This window comes from Poecilia reticulata, linkage group LG14 (assembly GCF_000633615.1).
Source record: "Poecilia reticulata strain Guanapo linkage group LG14, Guppy_female_1.0+MT, whole genome shotgun sequence".
Lineage (NCBI taxonomy): Eukaryota > Metazoa > Chordata > Actinopteri > Cyprinodontiformes > Poeciliidae > Poecilia > Poecilia reticulata.
Genome location: NC_024344.1, coordinates 20,686,919 through 20,708,415, shown reverse-complemented (window position 1 = coordinate 20,708,415; position 21,497 = coordinate 20,686,919). Strand labels below are relative to the sequence as shown.

General features: G+C 42.8%; 1 protein-coding gene across 2 annotated transcripts in view; it reads left to right on the top strand.

Annotated features, from left to right (window-relative positions):
- Nucleotides 1-4,016: 4,016 nt before the first annotated feature.
- robo4 (roundabout, axon guidance receptor, homolog 4 (Drosophila)) overlaps nt 4,017-21,497 on the top strand; it is a 19,999-nt gene continuing 2,518 nt past the window's right edge. Inside the window, exons 1-18 of one of the 2 annotated variants that reach the window (XM_008428413.2) lie at nt 4,017-4,375; nt 10,456-10,782; nt 11,435-11,592; nt 11,819-11,939; nt 12,655-12,793; nt 13,843-13,970; nt 15,669-15,784; nt 15,862-16,093; nt 16,192-16,313; nt 16,710-16,881; nt 16,965-17,162; nt 17,268-17,310; nt 18,346-18,458; nt 19,024-19,353; nt 19,455-19,559; nt 19,645-19,780; nt 20,397-20,624; nt 20,702-21,054. In XM_008428413.2, the coding sequence (XP_008426635.1) occupies nt 4,174-4,375; nt 10,456-10,782; nt 11,435-11,592; nt 11,819-11,939; nt 12,655-12,793; nt 13,843-13,970; nt 15,669-15,784; nt 15,862-16,093; nt 16,192-16,313; nt 16,710-16,881; nt 16,965-17,162; nt 17,268-17,310; nt 18,346-18,458; nt 19,024-19,353; nt 19,455-19,559; nt 19,645-19,780; nt 20,397-20,624; nt 20,702-21,054 (3,223 nt within the window). In that variant the 5' untranslated portion in view covers nt 4,017-4,173. Of the gene's footprint in view, nt 4,376-8,241; nt 8,454-10,455; nt 10,783-11,434; nt 11,593-11,818; nt 11,940-12,654; nt 12,794-13,842; nt 13,971-15,668; nt 15,785-15,861; nt 16,094-16,191; nt 16,314-16,709; nt 16,882-16,964; nt 17,163-17,267; nt 17,311-18,345; nt 18,459-19,023; nt 19,354-19,454; nt 19,560-19,644; nt 19,781-20,396; nt 20,625-20,701; nt 21,055-21,497 lie in introns of those variants that run through there. The other variant, XM_017308436.1, reaches the window with a different exon arrangement.

Sequence of the window (21,497 nt, the reverse complement as noted above, 5' to 3'; positions counted from 1 at the left end):
TTTCTCCAGTATCAATGCAGCACACTTGTTGCTGACACACATCTGGAACCTTTAACCTTTAAGGTAAAACTGTGTGCGCCGCATGCGCAGTCCAGAAAGATCACTTCGATTCCGTCGTGAGGACAGAGCAGGTTTGCATCAAAACGTTCATCCTTCTAAGCCTTCACAAAATGAGGCAACTCAAACAAAAGTGGATTCAAGAACCTCCGGGCGTTACTGTGTTTCGCTGATTTGCGCAGCTGTTGACCTGCTAATGAATTCTGTTTCAGCCTGGCGGTTCGACTAACAGGTGACTCCAGCGAGTAACAAGGTTTTTGCAGTAAACGGCCCCAATTACACGAGTCCCTCCTTCCCTCCCCAAATTAAATTTTATAGCGCGAAGCTGGAGGAGACGCGGAGCAGCATTCCAACCACGGCGATGAAAGAGAATCTAATGAATCAAAACCAATCCCGTTAGTTCCGGCCCACATTTCCACACTGTGTTCTTCTTCTTTTTTTTTTTTTTTTTTTTTGTAGAAGAATCTGACTGACTGATTTCACACAAGCTTGGGAACTGGAGGGGTCAGCGGATTGCGGGGGTTGGACTCCACCAGGGTGGGATAGTGGATCTGAAACTATTCAGCGATGGAGGGATTTGTTACCTCCAATTGACCACATGAGTACCACGAAACATGATCTAAGCAGTCACAGTGAGAGACACCGGAAGAGGCTCAGCGCAGGCAGCCGATCTTCTGGCTTCAACTCCGAAGGAAGCCGATTGGCTTTTTGACTCATCCCATCACAGCTTTTTGCTTTTTTTTTTTTAGTTAACATCCGTGAACAATAAGTTCAATAAGTTCCACTGTTCCACCTGTATCTGCTGCTGGAGATTTTGTCAGGATAGCTGAATCCCAAATACAATTTGGAGTAAAAACTCTTACCATAAAAACTCGTCTCTAATTGAAAACTTTGGAAGCCAAAATTAAAATAAACTATCTCATTATAATGAGATATTATCTCAAAAATAATGAGATAGTATCTCAAAATGATACTATCTCATTATAATGAGAATATTTTTTTAACAGAGTTGCAGAAACGGACTTCCATAGAAAACTATCCAATTTCCAAAAAAAGAAAAGCATTTTTTTTCTTTTTTAAGTTGTGTCTCAGAGTATTTCTCCACTTCCTTCCTTCTTCTCAAACAAAGCTTCCCTCATTCTTCCTCCAATCCTTTCCTCTCTCCCTCTGTCATTCCTTTATTTTAATCTTAGCGAGTATAAGTGTCTCCCAGGAGTGGGAAAATGAGCAGAACAAAGCATGTGGGGGTTCCAGAATCATTTGGAGCTGGAAGATGCGGTCTTTGTGGCGCAGCCAGCTGGACATATAAAGAGACGGGGGAGGCTTGTGGGGGTGATGGTGAAAGAGAAAGCAATGCAAAGCCAAAGAGGTGTGAGCAACAAGCTCCGGGTGCTTAATGTTGGGACCACAGAGGGGACGGGTTGCGTTCCCACCGGGCCAGAGCCGCCATTCAGACGCATTCAAGCAGAACTCCTGGCTCGCAGTTCACATCTTCAGGCCTCTCGCCCTCTGTTTGGGATATGGTTACTGTCACCGCCCCACGAGATTCCAAAAACCCAGAAAATCCATTAGTAAATTTCAGACTAAATGTGTGCTCTTGTCCCTGAAGAACGTCGTTCCGTTGGTGCTAAATCAAGCAGATGGGCAATGTTTGCAATCCTTTCAGCAGAGTTTGGTAAATAAAATCTGACTGGTGCTCCGTGTGGTAGCTGTAAAAATAGGAACGTAACATGAAATCTGATTTTACTAAGAGTTTAGCTACTAAGAATCAGCTACCTTAGTCCCTCCACATGCAGAGGAAGAGAACACCATGATGAACTAAAGCTTTATGCTGTGGCAACAGATTATTATTATAATTTTTTTTTCTCAGGGTTTTTATGTGCAATGAAAGAAGCTATTTTTAGAGCCATTGAGCTCTTGGTGTTGTTTTCTCTCAGGGGAAAAAAAACAAATTAACTCTAACGGGTCTCAGCGGGGCATGATGAAGGCTCAGAGGGGGGTGAGGTTGCCCTCTAATGGCCCCATTGCTGTTCAGACACGATCTCCCATTGAGGGCCAGAGAACGACCCTCTGAGGGGTTTTTATATGACAGTGCTGAGTGTATGACTCAATATACACCGGGATTAAAAAGGCAATAGATACACAGCTCAAAGGCCAGATTAACATTCTAATTAAGGATTACAATAGAAAATGCAGTGTTGAGTCGCTGTGTGTTTTTATGTATGAGACGTGACGGTAAAATAATGGTTTCCTGTTAATTGGAAATTGTCCATAAGAACAATGGAATTTAAAATGAATTATTTCAAATTCCATTAAATTTAAAATAGTGTATGTTTTGAATTAACGTTATACTGTGGTAACCCTAACCCTAACTGAATCATAGGGTCTGACAAAAGAGCAACAATTGGCAGTTCATCACATTTTGTTGCGTGTGAAGCTGCCTGGCACCAGACCAGTCAGGGTTCTCATGCTGACCTTTATCCATTGACCAGATGACCATCAATGAGTAAAACTGGACTAGAGTGTGAATGAGACGATGAGTCATCTGCCCATTACCATCACGAAACGTTAATCTGAGCAACACCAAAGTGCTTCATGTGAAAATGAAGGAACAAAGATCCACATTATAGCAAGAAACACGTGAAAAGAACAAATAAAAACAAATTAAACGTCACATGAAGAAAATAAAGGCTAAGATTACAAACTTGAGCAAAAATAACCAGTGAAGACATGGCATACTTTAACTGGTGAAGTAATCGCTGAACGTCGTCTGAAAGTTGCAGCTGGGTTGTGAAATTCAGGTCTTTTATCGTTTCAGTCACAAAAAAAACAACAAAAAAACATAATTCAATGGCAGAAAATAATCCAAGCCTACCGATGCAGTCCTACATCACTCTCAGACCGAGATCGCTGCGGCTCAGGTTTTGGTTTATTATTGATGCATTGGTGTTACTTTCGGTGCAGCTGTCTAGTCTGCTTGGAAATGGTTTTCAGCAACATGTTATTAAAAAAAAATTCCTTATGTTTCAATTTCAATTCTGTAAGGACAGCTTTTTATGTTTAAGTCATTGTTAAATTCATTCATTGAGGAAAATGTTTCAGTAAGTTCGGCACAGAGCAACTTCCTTCGATTCACAATCTGACAGGAGACAGATGTTTGCGAGTTGAATTATGTGCAGAGAAAATTCACTGCAGCCTCGACTTTTCTGCACCACCTTCGTTTTTACATCCATCTAATGTTATTTGCAGGTGGATGTGACGTACAGCCAGTCAGAAGTGGGATCTGCTTCCTCCCAGGGCCACGCAAACCACACAAACTGATGGCATTTGAATTGAGGAAAGACCATCCAGACGTGGCCGACTTGGTACTTTTGTTTGATTGTTGCAAGCGAGCCAAGATGATGTATGAGACTCATACTGCGCAAACAGGCAGCTACAAATTTGCCTGACTAGTTGGCTGGTGGGAGGCTGGGTTGGTAGGGTAGGGGGTGAAGCGGGTGGGGGGGTTAGCTGCCAAAAGAAAGCAAAGAAACTTGTACCCGTTTTGTCATCTTTGAGACTCATTTCTCGAAGATGCTTATGTTCAAAAATGTGCGTCCATTTTGTCTTGCCTTTGATCAGATTAAATGCCTGGAATAACTGCAAACGAGTTATTCTGCATTTTCGTTGGGCTTTTGTGGAAATTTTTTTTTTTTTTCATTTTTAAAATGAGCTAATCTAGACATCTATTTTGCTTAAAAGCATTTCTCCTGCTGATCTGATTTTTGGAGATATATCCTCCTCTCTCTTTCCCTTAAATCAATCCAACTAGATAGAAGTCTCATCTGACCAGATGAATGGTGCTCCCCCTCGCCTCTCTCTCCCTCTCAGCATGAGGTCTGAAACTTGTGTTTGATCACTATTTGGCCCTCCTCCCTTTAACTTTGCTCTTCCTTGGAGGAAAAAAAAAGAAACCCACAGAGGAGGGAGACTGGGATGAATGGAACATCTAGACTAACATGAGGAGGAAGAGGAGCTGAGGGAAATGAAGAGCAGAATCCGGTGTCTGGACATTTAGCTTTCAGGGACAGGTTGAGGGTTAAAGCGATCAGTGTGAGTCTGACTAATGCGGTGAAGATGCTCGTCCGTGGGTGGCTTCTTTGCGTGTTCTGCTTCCACACCTGTGCCGGGTTTTCACAGCAGTGTAAGTTCCACGGCGTATGTCTAATGGAACCAGAACTGCTGGACGGGAGCTTAAAGAACCCGCTCAAAGAGCATATTCGTCACAGCATGGGACAACAGGACACACCTCACAGAAACAGGCCACACCGAAGAAAAGGTACGGCTCAGGAAACACGCCTGGTGAATTGGTCAGTAGGAGATTAACATTGTTTTAACTTTGGCTTGATTTTTGCTCAGATACGTGATATTTTGAATGTTTCTATTAATCAAGAAGTAAAGGGATCAAAACACTTTCTTTCAGAACAAACCTGTCACTAGATAAAACTGACAGAATTCATTGGGGGAATATTCCTCATATCTTTATGTTTACCAAAAAAAAAAAAAAGAGTTACTTCATCAGTTGCAGTTCGATTTTCTCTGTAATCTCAATTTTTATGAAAAATTATCTTCAGAAATTGTAATATGAACAGAATTGTAAAATGCATTAGTCTTTAACAGTCTTCGTCCGCTTTTCTTTTGTCTTTTTTCACATTGAAATTTTTCAAATGTCATCATTACAGATAACAATAACCTGGGAAAACACAAGATTAAAACAAGATTTAACTTAAGATAAACAAATTATACCAAGGCAACCTGACCTGACCACGTGAGAAAACGTAACTACTGCCTGAACCTGAAAACCGGTTGGGCCGTCCTGTTCCAGAAACATCTGCCACCAAGAGTTTGTGGTAACTGTCAATGAAATTTGGGCAAAGAATCCTCCCGTCGCCGCGGAGGATTTAGTCTTGTTCTTTTATGCAGAATTGTCTTCATTTAGCCCTATTGGAGGGTTTTCCATCATAAATAGCCTGTTTAAGGTCATGTCACAGCATCTCAATTGGACTCAAATCCAAAGTATACTCTGGCTTAAGGTCACAAAGTTATGGTCGGACATTTTCCTTCAGGATTTCAGTAAGAGGCCAAACTCATGGATGTCATTGAGATCCTAAAGGGGCAAAGCAGCCCAGGATTGAGACAAGTGAGGCCTACAGTGCTTTAGAAGTTGCTTTGGGCTCTTTTGTTGCCTCCTGGATGAGTCTTTGGTGGGCCAGCCACTACAGGGAAGGTTCACCCAGTTCCACGATTCCTCCATTTGTGGATGGGTCTCACTGCGATTAGCTGGAGTCCAAAGGAAGTGTCTTTGTTACCCTTTCCAGGCTGATAAATGCCAACCACTTGCTTACATTTCTTTGGATCAGGTCACAATAAATGTCGTTTCTTTTTTAGATCTTTTGCCACGATGTCAGACAGATGCTATTAAAGTCATTTCTTCATTCCAGGTCGGGCAGCAATCGAGCGTGGCCTTAAAACAACACATTGCAGTACGTATTTTACAGTGAATGTTGTTGAAATATCCGCTGGAACTAAATTAAAAGATATTCAATGTCTTTGAAGAGCCTCTTTTTTGTTTTCACACTCAGGTTTCTTCTTCTTCAATTCACAGAAGTTAAAGCACCGCACATGTTTACGTTGACTTGCTTAAAGCGGCATTCATCTTGTCGAATTCTTTACAGATCTCAATGGACTTACGTGAAGAATTCACTGTGAAGTCACTGTTTATCACACTCTCCACTACAGCTGACACATTCTTTCTCTTTCGTACCCCAATTCCACGTCTTTCGCTCATTTGCTATACTTCCCCTGACCTCTTGGTCAACAGCTTAGAAAGGAGCCCTTCCTTCAGCAAATCTCGGCCTCACAACATTCCCATGGGTTGTGTTTTGGAAGGCGGGATTCATCCCTCATCCTTTCTAAAGCTTTTGTTGTCGACTGAAAGCTGGCTGATGCCGAGGCCATCAAGCCCACGTCGTTGGATCAATATAAACATCCATCACTTAGCCTCGGTCCTTTCTAAGCCTCACAATGAACAGTTCACCACACAATGCTTTGTTTGTGCGAGCCATTCGAGGGAATGAACTAGTGGTAGTTCACTTATTCCTGGGTCATCCTGGAAGATTTTATTTACCAGGAGGAACGTTACGTTTGTATCTAGACTCGTCAAACTTTTTTTTTTTGCGATGTTAGCATTTGCATTATTTTGTGTTTGTTATTTGAGTTTTATTGGAATGTAGGTGGCAAACCAACGCAAAGTTGGATATAATTGTGAAGTGAAAAGTCAAGAACTGTTGCTTTTACATTTATAAAAGCAACAAAGAAACGATAAATAATTGGTCAATGAGCTACTATTATTGAAAGAAAGCAACGAGAATTTCCATTTTTGGATTGACTCAGATCAAAGCTGACATGTTACATAGAGACATATCTCAGAATACCTGCAGTGTCAACAAACAAATTCCTACAAAGTTCTAACATTGAGGTTTATGACATGCACATCACACCTTTCAAGTTTTTGTGTGCTCATCCTCCATTGTATTATTTTCCATCTTCTCAGTTCAATTCAGCTTAGTTATATAGCTCCATTTCACAACCAATGTGGTCTCATGTCACTTTACAAAAAAAGTCATTTCAGTCCAATCACAGATGCATTCCAATTGTTCCTAATTGTCAAACAATGCATTAAGCTCAGTTCAATATTAAAATTAGCTTTAAAAGTTTACATCTAAGCAGTTTGCATCAAGGCATGGTGAGGAAAAACTTCCCATTTACAGGAAGAAACCTCCAGCAGAACCAGAACCCGACTTGGTACGAGCGGCCATCTGCCACGACCGACCAAGGGGTTGAGAAGGCAGACCAGAGACACAAAAAAGAAATTGAAGAACTGATGCAGGATTCGTTTCTATGTCAATGAAAATTAAAATGTTCATAACAGGAGGGGGAGAAGGTTTAATTGTCGGTGCATCTTTGTCGATGCTCTCCTCGAGGAAGGAGAAAAATAGACCAGGAGAAAAAACAACTGAGAGAAAACATGACGTTAACGGTTGAAATAACAACAAATTATGTAAATTGGAAAATAGTAGAAGAAGAAAGTGAGGAAAACTGTTCAGTTTGTCCTCCAGCAGCATAAATCTATAGCAGCATTACTACAGTATGGGTTAGGATAACCTAAATCAAAAAACAAAATCATAACAACACACATTTGCACATTACAGTTTCAGAACAGCTGGCATAAAACTTAAAAGCCTTAAAACACATTGTGGTGTGTGGATGTAAAGTAACAGGCTGTGGGCAGGAAAACGTGAAATGCAAACAAACCAGATGAACTCCGACATAAAGTGCTGACATAATGGCTGACATGCAGCAGGCTGAGAGATGCGCCGCTTCCTTCTATTGTTGGGAAACAAACAGGCCAAGAACGCCCTGCCTCATGCAGTGATGGTGACAGAGCTGCTCCTGCAAAAACAAGCCAAACAACAGCAGAGATTTCACGGCGCCAGAATCAACACATCTGATGCTCAAGTTTTCATTATGTGGCTGTGATGAAATTACATATTAAAGTAATAGTGAGACTGAATCTGTTTTGATTTTACAGTTAAGAATCAGACCAAAAACAAAAAAAAAACCTTTGTGGACTTTGATTAGTTTATTGTTGCTGCTGTGATCCAGCAAATATAATATCAGACAAAAAAAACAAACTGTTACTGTTAGATAAATACTAAAGAGCTTGTTTAACTTAATGAATGTCCCTTCAGAATGATCTCTGTAACATCTTCGGGAATTTGTCTTGGCTAGTTTGAATATTTTTACACTTTAATTTCAATCTTGAGAGGTACACGATCAAAGCAGAAAGGTTGTAAAGCTGACATTCATCCCACTGGAACTTGCGCATTTATTTCGCTGTTTTCAAAATAAGTGTACAGGACTCGTTGGGACAATAAAAAGATAAACGGGATTAATTGTCTCAACTTGTCGACAGTTCAGTGTAATATAACCACATAAAGGTTACAAGTTTAAAGTAATTTATTTTATTTTTTTTTTGCTGTAAACTACGCTGACTGGTTTCTTTTATTTTGAAACAGAGGCGAGAAGGAAGTTGTTAGCTGCGTGTTGTCAGCGTGTTTAACAGACTGTTTAGTTTGACGCTCATTTCTCTCAAGGAGCGGCAAGTTAGAGGGAGAGTTCGTACGTAAATTTAAAAGAAGACAATTGAATTGACAGACCGACAAGTTAAATTCCAGTCAGACCTCAGCGTTCAGCTAAAGAATCTTAGTTTATATTATTAATGTTAACTCCCCTAAAGATGAGCCAGACGGTTAGAACATGTCTATTGGCTGCGCTGTTTGGGTCCCTACTCTCCGGTAAGTTCACAACAATCATTTTTCTCTAAAGTCATATGTACATATTTTGTTCAGCTTCGCGTGTCTGTGTGATTCCACCAGTTTGATGAATTATTCAGTTGTATTTTGATGAAACGATAACTCATAGCATCATACTTCATTGACATGCTGCCTGAAAACTTTAAAAGAGCCTCAATTTACTTCACTCAGATTCCCTCAGGTTTTCCAGAGTTGTTCCAAAATTATATGGGGCCCTAATCAGCACTAGGTTTAGGGAACCATCTGTTGAAAGAATGGCATGTTTTTATTTTTATTTATTAAGTTTAAAGTCAGTAATAGTTCCCCTATTTGCAGTAGATGGATATTGTAGTGTTGCGAATTTATTTATTAAAATAAGATTCATATTTTAATTTATTTTTGGGCTACGCTAAAATAATGAGAGCTGTTCATTTGGTTGACACAGTCGCTTCCTGTTTAAAGACTAGCATTCGCAATATCTTCAGAGTTCTACTTATCAAATATGCTGGTGTTCTGGAATTTACGCGCATTTCTCGCTCATGTTGTAAATCCTAGAGGAAGTGGAAATGCTTCTACTGTATCGGATGCAATGAGATGAAACAAACTGTACGAGTCTCGTGAAAACGGATCCAAAATATTCTTTGTTTTCTTCAGAGTTCTGCGGTGCGTTTTGTTTGACTTGATGTTCCTGAGACCTGCTGGTTCCCGGTTTCCTCTCATGTCAGGAAGCCTATCACAATCTTCCCGTTTCCTCCAGTGTGGTCATCCGACTTCATGGGAAGTCCCGACAATGGCATTCCACTGGCGCTGGCTACAAATAGCCATTGTTTGGGAGTAGCAGGGGTTTGAATGTGTTAACTGGAGATATTTTCTTATTGCGAACCATGAACTCAGAGATGTGCAGTATTGATGAATATTTGGGCGTCACTAACTAACCCTGGTTAGTATATAGTGTTAGTAGATGAGGTCATTTCACTCAGTAGGCTTCCGTGGGATGGATTCAGCTTTTAAGTCAATGCTGTCCAAACTTTTTGTCAGGTGGTCCAAAATCATCGAGCAGAAAGTCCTCGCGCGTCACAAATTATTATTATTTTTTTTTTTTATTATCCACCCTTTCCTTTGGTTTGCTTTTTACCTGCTTAACAATAAACTAAACATGCATTATTGTAATTATGCAAATAAAGCAGTTATTGTAAGAAAGTAACATGCCTGTGTGCCTAAATTGAAACGGCGTCCAGTTTGCAAATTCAAAAGACAGATACTTTGTGATCCACCTAGATTTAATTAGTTGGTAATAATTTAAATATAATTCAAATTAACCCCCCTCTCCCCCACCCACCTGTAGCCGGTGTGACAAATTAGTAACTTTCTTGAATTTCAGTCGGGTGGGCGGCGCACGAAGCCACTCCATCAGCCACAAATGGACTTTGGACACCTCTGATTTAATAAGTACGCACATTGTTTTTTTTAAAGAGTCAGTGTTGGGGCTTTTGGTGAGCTTCATATATTATTTTATTTCTCCCCAAACTAGTTTTAGAGTATGCTTGTATTTACATCTGTACCACAGGCAGCAGTAAACTCACAGCATGATGCTGACACCTATGGGCTTGTAGATTTTGTTGGATTTTTAATGTTTTTTTTTTGTTTGTTTGTTTTTGGGCGTGACAAACTGCGGTTAGTATATGATGCAGATCTGGTAAATATAAAACTTTTTTATGTAAATATATATAAAACCTGCTTATATAACCTTTCATGTCTGTATTAAATATCAACAACTCAAAGAAAATATTTTTCCAAGTGAATGAATGTTGACTAAAGCAACAAAGTAATTTCGGGTTAACGGACCACTTTGTGCTCAAGTTGCTTCTCATCCAGGCTTCACATATAAATAAAGGATATTTTTACTTGCTGAAATGAATAATACTTTCACAATCATCTGGTCCCATCTTTAGCTGACGCGCTGCATCACCTCTGTATCCCCGCATCACCTCTGTATCCCCTGCAGGTAGCAGAGTCCGGACGGAGGAGACAGAACCACGCATAGTCCACCACCCCTCGGATGTGGTGGTGAAGGTGGGCAGCCCTGCCACTCTGTCCTGCCGCGTGGACGGCAGCCCCAAGCCGACCATCGAGTGGCAGCGCAACGGTCAGCCCCTGGTGACGGACAAGGGGGACGGCCGGGCGGTCCCCATGGCTCTGCCAGAGGGGAGCCTGTTCTTTCTAAATGTGGGAGTGGGCAGGCGTGGCCAGACCCACGAGGGCGTCTACGCCTGCGTCGCCACCAACAGCGCCGGCAGGGCAACCAGCCGCAATGCCTCGCTGTATATTGCAGGTGAGATGGTCGAGGGGGACGCACAGGGGTCTTAGCTGCAGTGGTATACCGCCAAAAAACACCAAAAACAGCTCTAAATCTTATCTTTAGATAATAAGAATATAGATTGTTGACAAAAATGAGTTTGACTCCTTATGTTGAAATACCAAGAGAATCATACTGAGCTCAGAATTTCACTGCCTCAGTATGGTACATCGATACTAAAATAATGTGAAAATCAACCCAAATTACATGAAATATTTGCCCGTATGTGTCTAAAATGGACCTTAAAGTCTGACATTCTGAAAAGGACAATTTTTAGAAGATTAAATTTATCACATAAGCCACAATAAAATGGTGTGTTGACTGGAATGCACTAGAGTACAGAAAAAAAAGGTACATCTTTAGATTTAAGTAAATCATGAGATTTTTTTGTTTTTTACTGGACTTTTATAACAATAATCAACTTTCAGTCATTTGTGACAGACAGTATTACAGAAACTTCATCTCATTAATCACTGATTTTTCCTCTATAAATCTACCGCAAATTTTATTTCTCCACAAACCATGTGACGTCCATTGAACTGTTAGTTCCCTGACAGAGTTTCAGGATCAGAGCGAAGCCCGTCGTTCTGATCCGGCTCAGTGTGAACGTGTCTCTGTGTTCCTGCAGCTCTGAAGGAGGAGTTCAGTGTCCAGCCCGGCGACGCCGAGGTGGCAGAGGGCGAGGTGGCTGTTTTAAACTGCGGTCCGCCGATGGGACATCCAGAACCCAACGTCATCTGGAAGAAGGACGGCGTCCCCATCAGCAACACGGACCACCACTACACCGTAAGCAGCTGCTTTGATTATGGAAACACGTGAATATGTCTTCATCCAGAGGTTCATGACTCCAATGCAGAGTCGCAATCGATGATTTTGACTAATCCTCGCACAGAAAAAGCAAATAGATTATAATCTGTAAAAGCAGCCATGTACTCAATGCTCGATGGTTGAAATAAAACGTTCCACAGATGTTGCAGCTAGTTGATCTGTGCTGCTTTGCTTTGCTCTGCAGAAGCTGAGTGGGAAGCTGATCATCGCGCCTGCAGAGAAGAACCACTCTGGCTCCTACGTGTGTGTGGCCCGGAACATCATGGGAGAGAGGCAGAGCAGGGCGGCTCGGCTCTCTGTGCTGGGTGAGACCAGATGAGAACAAGCAGACCAAAGGCCCCCCGACAGGCTTCATCTGAAGCGGAACAGCTCTCGTACTCATGCACACCTTTCATACAACAGGGCTGACCACCGGGGGACACCCCCCGCTTCGGTATTCGTCACGGAGCTAGCGCCACACTTTTATAGCCTCAGACAGCCTCAGTGAACAATGACACTACAATTTCCATCCAGGGGTTATTCACCATTTCCCAGTCTTAGTTTTACAGGAGTTATTTAGCGATAAATTATACAAATGTACATAAACTGCACAATGCGCACAGATACGAAAACATCTTAAGAGGGATAGGAAACCGGAGAGTTGAAGAGAAATGTCAACACTGCTGTTTGAGTGCATTTCCGCATTAAAACGCTGCAACAAACTTCTGACCAATCACACGACACTTTGCATAGAGCTCTGTTTGAAGGCTCGTGTCGAGTTTGGCAGGCGGCTGCCTCTCTGCGAATCAAATGACACAATTTTCATCTGTCGATGAGAGATGATTTCGGCACTTTGGATGAAGTATGTTGTTAAGCACTACCTTTTTTTTTTTTTTTACTTCATTTGGGTTTCTCTTTAACCCACCACTGGGGGAAAAAATACCTCTCTCTCCAAACAAACGTGTGACATATTTACACTGATTGGGGTTTTGCTGTAGCACTTAAAGCAATCCACTGAGTTTCTTCTTTCATCTACCGCAGGTAAGCCTGTGTTGGTGCTGAAGCCAGAGAACGTGTCGGTAAGAACGGGAGAGTCTGCCCACTTCCACTGCCAGGCTAGAGGGGACCCTCCTCCTACTGTGGCCTGGAGCAGAGAGCAGGGGCCACTTCCCAACGGCAGGTAGCCCGCCCTCCATCTACCTTCATTCATCAGTGATACGGACTGTGTGCTGGTCCGGTGTTGGACTCTGTCCAGTGTCTGCCCTTCGTCTCGCCTGTTGACTGCTGGGATACACCCAGATCCTGATGTGACCTTTAACCCAGTTTGTAGGAAATGAAGGAATGAAAGAAGAGAGCATCTATGCTCCATACTGTTACGGTCCAGTTTATTTACCTTTCTTATAAGTTGGATAAATTTGAATAATTTACCTGAATAATAGATGAATTACTATATTTGTGACAGTCAGTGCTTTCAATTTGTCATTTGGGGAATATAAAATGTGCGGTTCCTTATAATATTCCAAACTGTTTCAGTTTAGAGAGCAGCAGTTCCTAAACCCAGGAACTCCTTGCGGTCTTAAATCAATTAGGTATGCTACTAAGAAATAAACCAAAAAAGTATATTTATAATAAAAAATATCTTAGGAGGGATAGAAAACTGTTAAAATATATATTTGCAGTTCCTGTTGTCGTTCTACTCCTGATAAACTGACTTTAAATACTTGTACACTGTGGTATTCACAGGGATTAAGGACCACCACGGTCCGTGAATAGCCAACATCCGCAAATAATTGAGACCCCTCTAAAAATGCTTGTCCGCCTTGGTATTTTAGCTTCCCAAGGTGCATTTTCCTCCAAATATTTTCGATTTTTTTCGTAGATCAAAGGGAGATTTTCTATGAATACTAAGCTGTGAATAGGCGGGGGTCCACTGAATAGTCTGCTGATAGTTAGGGACACAGGTCTCCTCAGACTTGATGGTCCGAAGGTGAAAAGTACAAGTAACAACTGGTTCAGAGTTCTTCACTTCATGATTTTTTGCACTTTCCACAAAAATGGAAACTATCAGCTCAGGCTTTTTACGTTTGAAACAGAGACATTCTCAGACAGGTGAACTGTGAATTGTTGCTGAGAAACATTTCAACTTGATGTACCTGTTTAGGTTTTGACCAAGCTTTGGTGGTGACACGAGACCATCGATTCTTCCCGCTGCTCGCTGTTTGTTTCCAGGTATCTCATAAACCCGGACCAGACTCTGCAGCTCCATTATGTGACGGTGCAGGATGCTGGGAGCTACACCTGCACTGCTGCAAATCATGTCGGAGTCGTCGCTGCGGTTGCACAACTTCAAGTTGAAGGCGAGTTTTCGTTCTCTTTTTACATTTATTTTGCAGCTGCTTTATGTTGGAAAATATCTGCAAAAACTGACAAACTTCCCAGAAGCGGTTGTTATTACTTCATAGTAAAAAATTCACAGCAGACATGGTGCATGCTAACAGAGAGCTGGTGCTTTGAAAGCTAACTTGTGTTCTGCAATGCAGATAAACATGAATCACCCTCATGCTATTAGCTTGCAGGACATACAATGCAACAAAATAAACCAGATTATCATGTAATAGTGACTGGAAAAACTGTTCATTTTGAGTGAATATCTAGGATCAGTATAGCAAAATGATCCGTTCATAAGTTCATAGTTCATTTGCGCAGAACAGCGCCTCCTCTAGACCAATCTGCATACTGCACATTTCAGAATGTGATCCTTTCAAGCTGACACGCCATTCCAGCTCTACGTCTGTTTCTTCAAGCTAACGGCTGATGTTCTGTCAAGCCACATTAAAACTAATACACACACACACATGCACACCTACACGCACACACACGCACACACGAAGGGGATTGTGTTAGCGCAGCCAGGAATTTATTTTTTTTGTTTAAATATTTTACATACATTTGCGCGCAGATTCCCTCTGACCCATCCACGCACACACATTTAATGGAGCGTTGAAACATGGCAAACCTCACATCTCATGTTATTTAACTTTTTGGAAACAAGTCAAATGATCCATCCATCCATTTTCTTACACCCTTGTCCCTTAGTGGGGTCGGGAGGGGTGCTGGTGCCGATCTACAGCTAACGTTCCGGGCGAGAGGTGGGATACATCCTGGACAGGTCGCCAGTCTGTCGCAGGGCAACACAATTCAAATTACAATCCTGTAATTAAAAAAAATAAAATAAAATAAAACCTATTGGTGAAACAATGTGATATGCCACAGATGTAACCCCCATTAACACACACACACGCACGCACGCACACACACACATACACACACACACACACACACACACTCATCCCCATTATCTTAACAAACTGCAGTACAAAAACTAATATGATCGTGAGGAAGGAAGACACAGTACACATAAAATCTATGGATTTACAGTATTTATGAGGCTTTTTATTTTCAATTGTTTCTTGTTTTAATTTCACTGTGATAAAACACATTTAACAACCTGGCATGTAGTCGTGTACTAATCCATTTACTTGTTTATTTGACAGGCTGCAAATGCACTGGCACAGCGTTCACACTTCAGTCAAAATAAGCCTATTGCACCAAATGCAGCGCTATGTGACACAGAACAATTATATTAGTTACTAGAATACTGTGGTTGGATCCATCCTTCCATCTGTCTATCCGTCTGGGCTGGTGCCTATCCCCAGCAGTCATTAGGTGAGAGGCAGGCGGCTGCTGTTTGACTACGCATCAGTGCATTTTCTTTTGCTATAGTCAGGCTAATATTTTGACACGATTAGTTATTTATTTCCATCTAGCTCATGAAAAATAGTTCCCTTGGAACAAAAGTTTCAGTGAGATCCATCTGATTTAGTCTGCTTGTAAGCCACGCCGCGACATGGCCTGGTAGAAATGATCTCCTACGGCCCAAACGATGGGCTAAGTTGCGACGTCTGCTTCGTCCTTTAAAGTTAACTGTCGTGTTTCCACTGTGGACGACTTGATGCTTTCTAATAAAAGTTAATGTGAAACATCTGCTGGTGCAGAGGCTCCCAGCACTGAGCAGAAAGACTTCCACAGAGAGCTGTCAGCCTTACGAGTGACCCTGGAGAACGTCACCATCATCGCCTCGGAGTCCAACGTGTCCCTCGTGCAATGGAAGGTATGAGAGTCCTGTTTTACAGCTTTGTGGGTGGAGTGTTTGAGTGTTTGATCTGTGTTTGGTGTTTCCGTGACCAGCTTCAGTCCCTTCCAGCTCAGCCTCACTACCTCGACGGCTTTGAGGTTCTCTATCGCCCCCTGCTGCCTGTCAGCTCAGACTGGGCAGCGCTGAGGGTCTCGCTGCCGGGCTTCCAGGCTCAGGTCGGCCCCCTGAAGAGGGGCTACAAGTACGAGTTCAAGGTTCGTCCCTACGGGAGCAGCCTGTACGGAAGGGAGAGCAACACCCGGCATCTCCGAGTCCCTGAGAGAGGTGAGGGAAGGCTAGCTTCAGAAGGCCTCACCTGCATCTCTTTTTCCGCTTAAAGTCAAACTAACTCAGGGGGGAATATATTTCCGCTTTTCATGCAGCGCCCAGCGCTCCCCCTCTGGCCGTGTCCATAACGGTGAACCACGAGCAGAACAACACCGTCCATCTGAGCTGGGAGCCTCCTCCTCCCGACAGCCTCAACGGCGTCGTCCAGGGCTACCAGGTAACCAGCTCCCTGTCTGATAACCCACCTACAATCGGGTTATCAGCTGTTTTTTACCATTACATGTCATTTCTTTCTTCCTCACTGCCCTACCTACTTCCTCTTAATCTTCCTTTCTTCTTTCCGTCATTAGTTTCTTTGTTTCTTCCTTCCTGTCATTCTCTCTATAGTTACTTTGTTCTTTGTTTCCTTATGTCCTTCTATCCCTGTCTCTTTTTTTTCCCCTTCCTTTCCAGGAGTAAGCTTTTTCCGGAGTTCACCGCTGATCCCGATCCAAACGGGTTTATTAGAAAACATTCTGCTCTGCAGTTTCACATGAGAATCATTCTAAATCATTTCAGTAGTGTTTTTGAGACCACGAGCTTCCTCTCATAAATGTGCGAACTGCTCCTTTAGGTGTGGTGCGTGGAGTCTGACGAGCAGCAGTACCAGAACTGGACAGTGGACAGCGGCCAACACAGCCTGGATATCTCCACACTGGAACCAGGGAAGCAGTACTGGGTAACCATGGCAGCGGTGAACGGTGCTGGAGTGGGGACGCTCAGCGATCCTCATGGATTTGTCACCAGTGAGACCAGCAGCCTTTTTCGACTCATTTCTCCGTCATGTTCCCTCAATATCTCACCACCCAGAATGTCTGTTTTTACTCAGAGCCACAGCTAGGGGGCGCCACAGACCCAGACACCCACAAACAGAATGCGTTTTCTGTGCTGGCCCTCCTCCAGGACCCAGTGCTGATTGGCAGCGTTGGCGCCCTCTTGTGGTGTCTTCTGATGATTGCAGCTGTTTTCCTGTTCAGACACCACAGCAGCGCCGGTCAACTGTCACCTCACCACAGCAAGGCTAAAGGTGACTTTTCTAAAAATATTGACTATGTGATCCCTGCTGGAGGTCAGGCTTTCTAAAAGACAAGAAATTGTGTATTTATTTATTTGCTGTTTTTTTTCTCCCCAGGTCTGCACAGATTGGCTAGTGAAGATCTCATCATCAAGCACAGGTGAAAGTTAAACAGCATCATGTAGATTACACATGTAATAAGAGATGAGCAAAAATTAGCTTTCTAATTGGACTTTTAACAGAATTTGTTTAAAATAAAACATTTTATTTACATCAGGCAAAACCTTAAAACCACAGTTTGCTTTATGGACTTTTATTAATCTAATTTCTACATTTATTCCATTTTGCACTTACACTAAATAAAATATGAAGCCTTGTAGAATTAGCAGTTTGTATTGATGGTTCAGGTTCTGTGATGCTAAATATGCATAAACCTGAAATGGCCCTTGCAGCTGAACGGTTCTCATAAAAAAAATAAAATAAAATAAAAACATCTACAACTTATTAAAATTCTCGTGAAGGATCCATATCCTTAAGAGTTGCAATTTTCTGTGAATAAAAGTTGTAATTTTTAAACTCTTAAGTAACCATTTAAGATGCCGATTCAGCTGCAGGGTCCACAGTAAACATCAACCGAACATCATGCGACACGGCAGAAGCACTTAACTGCAAGAGCTTGGAAATAAATACAGGAGCAGATGAGGTTCAGATGAGAAAACGTTTTTGTTATAACGAGATCTATATCTCACTAAAACCAGAATGTCTTTTAAATAAGAAAGGTTGTGTCAGTAAAACAGCGACGTCAGAGGACCGTGTTTTTATATCGTGTTAAAACAGAAAACTTTCATGGTGCCTGTTATATGTATTTTAGCAATAAATCATTATTATTTGTATATTTATTCTAGATTTTTATTTGGATTTCCTGCCAGTTACACTTGCACATATGTATTTATAGTCACTTAGTTTTTCAGTATTCAATGTCTTCGTGGAATGACAACAAAGTAAGTCTAACTCTAACTCTCTAGTTTCTATTTTCCTTCATTTGCATGAAGTTCTTATTACTTCTTCTGATGTTATGTTATGAGAAAATGCTTCCAATTATTGTAACTCTACATAGAAATCATATCTAAAACTTGTTTTAAAGTCCTTATTGATGTATTTTTCCTTTGACTGACTCGACCTTTCTGTTGTGCAGGATGGCCGCTCCAGATTCTCCCTGGATGTCCGGTGGCTGGAGGCCGCCCTTCAGCCAGAAATACCAGGACTTGTGGGCCCAAGGTCACAGGCATCCTGGGATCAGGAGCACCAGTAAGTGACACACACACACACACACACACACACACACACACACACACACACACACACACACACACGGCTGAGAGCGCATGCGTGTGTGTGTGTTTCGTTCAAACTGTTTCATTTGAACTGTCCCTGTAGCTGATATTTAGAGGGGTCCAATATTTCACATGGATATCGTCATTGTATGTGACATCGCATTCAGACGGAACGATGACAGAAAAAAATGAGAAGAGCGAGGGGGGAAAAAATTTATTTAATCACAACTAATGTTGTCATAACAGTATTTAACTTTTATATTGAATCTAATGTTACTGAAGGTTAAATTAAACAGCAGATGAAAGTCTTTGTTGTTTAGCATTTGGGTTGTTTCATGGATAATGTTTCTCACCAGTCCAGCATTAGGACAGTTTTAAATGCCCAAACTCGAGTTTTTTCGTGCAGAGAAAATACAAAAAAACAGAGAAAAAAGAGAACAGAAAATAAATTGTAAAGCAATATAATATAAAATATTATAACAGAGTATAATATTATATAATTAAAAAAATATAGTATAACATAATTTCTGTTCGTCCAGGTCTCCCAGTCTCGTCCAAGCAGGACGGCAGGATCGTGGACTCGGCTGTTCCCATCGTGACCGACAGCTGCGGCGTCTACGGAACGTTCTACGTGGACCTGAAGGGCAGCAGCCTGAAGACCTTCAGCAGTCCTGGACGCTGCCCTAAAGTGCCTCACGCCTTGCCTCACCAGCAGGGGGCGGAGACCATCCAGATCTTCGCCCAGCCTGACTCCAAGTCGTCGTCCCTCAGCAGCCAGGAGGCTCTGCCCTGGAAACAGGCCATACGTCCTCAGCCAAAGATGGGCGTGCTGAGGGAGTCACGGGAGAAGAAACCCCACGGGAAGCCAGGTGGTGCAGAGCTGGGAGTGTGATGCTAGCATTTTGTTTTTGGGGTTTGTAGCGTGACGTTTGGTTCCGGTTCATTCTTACCCGTCTCTCTCTCTCCACAGAGCTGCATGCAGTGAACAGCGTACCGGTCCTGTCCTCCAGAACCCAGGCCGGTTCCTCCAGAGCCTGCAAGCAGAGACTCAGCCACGTGCCAACAGGACGCCACGGTACGCAGACGTTGTGTTTTTGTCACAAGCTCCCACCTGGACAGAGGAGAGCAGTGACGTCATGACTTCCTTTTGCCGTGTTCAGGTGGAGCATCGCAGGGCGGGGAAGCAGCTGCTGGCTCTCGCCTGCTGCATTACTCTGCCTCTCTGCACTTAGTGGACCTGCTGCCCCCCCCACCGCTGATGGCCGCAGACAGAAACACCCTGTCCTCAGACGAGGGGTAGGACACGTCGGCGTGGGCCAGATAAGAATAAACGCTGTTTTTATGGATGAATAGTCATAAAAATTCTCCAAAATTCAACTATTTTCATGTGCATTGCTTACAAAGCTTTAGCATAAACACACACGTTATTTGGTCAATAACACACGTATATGACAGCCTGTGACAAATTGTAAGCATGGCCACTGATAAGTTGTTTCTCCACCAATAGCACATTTATAGCAGCGCGTACACGTGTTTGATTGGCAGCACCAAGACCCTCCTCCTGACTCTGATTTGTTCTGTTTTGAATGGGAACAGCAGCACTGAGAGGAGATGAAGGAACTCCATCTTTTTTTACAGATTGCCTGTCTCACACATGGATGCCATCACATGGTGACAGTTTGAACAAAGATGAAGAAAATATGGAGTTGAATAAGTTGAATACTGCAGCTTTAACTGAAATAAAAGTTTTTAAAAAATAAGGCTTTTTAAAACTATGAGGAACTAACTGAAATGAGAGTTCACAAAACTAACTAAAATTACCTGATGGTACTTAATTAATAGTGTTTAGATGCAGTATTCACTCTTACAGATTTCTTTGTGAGAACTGAGTTTGTTTTTTGTTCTTTTTCAGTTCCAGTCATTCCACAAAGCTGACGGAGGACCTGGGGTCCATCCCATCAATCAGTCCCCCGTCAGGTTACCATGGACAAGCAGGACCCAACAAGCACAGCGGCGCCCCCTACAGCCACCTGTCTGCTTCATCCTACTCCACACTAATGCAGGCTGATCAGAGTCCCTCCCTGACGCCGCAGGAAGCCACTGAGTTCCTGGAGCTCAGTCCTAACCCTGAGAGATTCAGGTTAGGGATGTTTTAACACCTCATTCTCTCCAGATGTTCCAGATGTGCGTCCTGACGGTCTGTCTCTGTTTCGGCAGCGTCCTGCCAGAGCAGCGTCCCTCCCTGCCCCACAGCTTCACCTCCACCCTGGGGAGCATCTGCGGGCCGGTCGGCTCGGCCGAGTCGGAGGACGGCGCGGCCGCCGCCACCAGAGCCCAGCCGTTGCCGGCGGCGCTACGTCATTCTGGCCTTCACAGCTCGCCGTCCTCCTGCTACAGTGACTGGGACAGCTCCCTGTGGAACACCTGGAGCTCAGCCATGGACAGCAACATGGACAGCAACCGCACCAGCCTCATCAGCTCGGTGGACAGCTGCTACACCAACGACAGCGCCACGTTCGCTCGCCTGCTGGCCGCCGCCGCAGAGACCATGAGCGCAGCCTCGCTGACGGGTAAGAGGGAGAGGGGAGGGGTCTTACATGGCAGCAGTTAGTGGAGCTCTATACACACGCACACACACACACACATAAATGTATCTCAGACGAATCACTTTTCAGTGTTTGTTCTGTGAACTTTAATCAGCAGCAAACAACGAACCTTTTGAAATCAGTTTAATTTCATTTGGTTCTCGATGTGTACTGCATGGTTCTTTCTTCACCTGACTGAAGAGGATAAAACCAAAGACCTCACAGTTTGCAGTCTAAGATGTGATTCATACGTCTCTCCTCTAGATGGCGCCATTCAGCCGTGATTCCTTACTTACAGCAGACAGCTTCTTAGATTTCACATCTCTGTGAAATTTCCACTTTCCACTCTAGAATCAGCACAAGGACGCAATATATTTGACGCAATAGTTAAACAACCATAACTAGATCACACACACACACACACATAT